We start from the raw sequence: 1,299 nt of genomic DNA, 5'->3' as shown, positions 1-1,299 counted from the left end.
GTTGAAGCAAAGGGAATGTCCTCCTACAATCTTTATTTATGAACATTTATTGTCCGATATTCTAATTTATTTCCCAAAAAAATCTATTATATTTTGGCACAGACTAAGATAGAGATAAAATATAAAATGTACCTTTCTGAGTTGTTACAGTCTGGAAAGAAATGTTCTGCTTCTGTGTTAATGTAACTGGAAAAAATTGAAATAATCCTTATTAAATAATTAATATCTAAATATCCTATTTCCTATTCTTATAAAATGCTTAGAGGCACTTTCAATCATTAAGGTGAAAGTTCTATTACAACCGTTCAAAAATATACTTACAGGGAACAAGAGCTATTAATAATACTATTTTTAACACAGAGCCCACTAGGACAATGCAAATGACGGCCAGGATCTCAGCAGTGACCTTCGCTGGAGGTAACAGTGAAACTGCAGGGAGAGAAACAGAAACACTGAGAAAGGAGAGATGGAGACTGTTGATTAGAAGGTTTACGTACCAGACAACCCCCGTGTACAGGGAATCAAAGGGATAAATTCTTGTCTCTAAACCCACATCTACTGTGGTCATCTTTCTCTCAAAATACACTGTTGCATATTGAGTAAATATAATGCCCCAGGATTTGCTGATGAAGGTCCACAAGTTAACAGTTCTGAATAAAATTAGCCTTCAGATTCATGCTACAGTACCATATCCAAACTTTGAGCTCTCATCCTCACAAATGAAAAATATTCCCTCCTCTTTCCCACAATTCTACACCAAAATGGTATATCCCAGAACAGTTATATTGAGGATCTAGTAAATACTCACCTTTGTAGTAGCAGGTCTTCTCCTTTCCCTGGAGATCCAGAGGAGCATTTTGAAGGTTTAATTCCACGTGGGTTATTTCCTGTTCAGTTAATGAAACGGAGCTTTTACCGCCCTTAGATTTGCTTTGCTGCCTCTTTGGGTCCTTGGCCAGATTCAGTCCTGAGTAGGTCACTCTTTGGTTCTTCATCTCTGCAGCTGTGTGATTCAGGGACTGTGCTCTGTGATAACTGTACTTAAGAAGTTAATAAATGATTTATTTAATGATAAGATCCCTGGTGTAGTCAGACTGGGGTGTATTGGGGACTGAGTAATAACATTCATTTTGCAGGTGAACAATGTAAAAGTCTAATACTAATTTCCTTAAATTTTATACAAAGTCTTATAATGGCCAGCAACCATAAAAAAATGCTCAACATCTCTAATCATTAGAGAAATGCAAATCAAAACCACAATGAGGTATCACCTAACCCCGGTGAGATTGGCCTCTATCA

At 36.9% G+C, this 1,299-nt stretch overlaps 1 protein-coding gene across 1 annotated transcript; it reads right to left on the bottom strand.

The window, feature by feature from the left end:
- Positions 1–132: 132 nt before the first annotated feature.
- On the bottom strand, positions 133–995 carry LOC105826775 (NKG2-F type II integral membrane protein-like; the record flags this gene model as incomplete). Its single annotated transcript, XM_012664807.1, has 3 exons — positions 809–995; positions 322–429; positions 133–186 (listed from the first exon to the last, which is right to left on the bottom strand). Coding segments are annotated over exons 1-3 (349 nt in total), but the record flags the coding sequence as incomplete, so codon positions are not given.
- Positions 996–1,299: the final 304 nt, after the last annotated feature.

Source organism: Propithecus coquereli, unplaced genomic scaffold (assembly GCF_000956105.1).
Source record: "Propithecus coquereli isolate 6110/MARCELLA unplaced genomic scaffold, Pcoq_1.0 Scaffold910, whole genome shotgun sequence".
Lineage (NCBI taxonomy): Eukaryota > Metazoa > Chordata > Mammalia > Primates > Indriidae > Propithecus > Propithecus coquereli.
The sequence above is the reverse complement of the archived record's forward strand: the minus strand, read 5'-3'. Positions and strand labels throughout refer to the sequence as shown.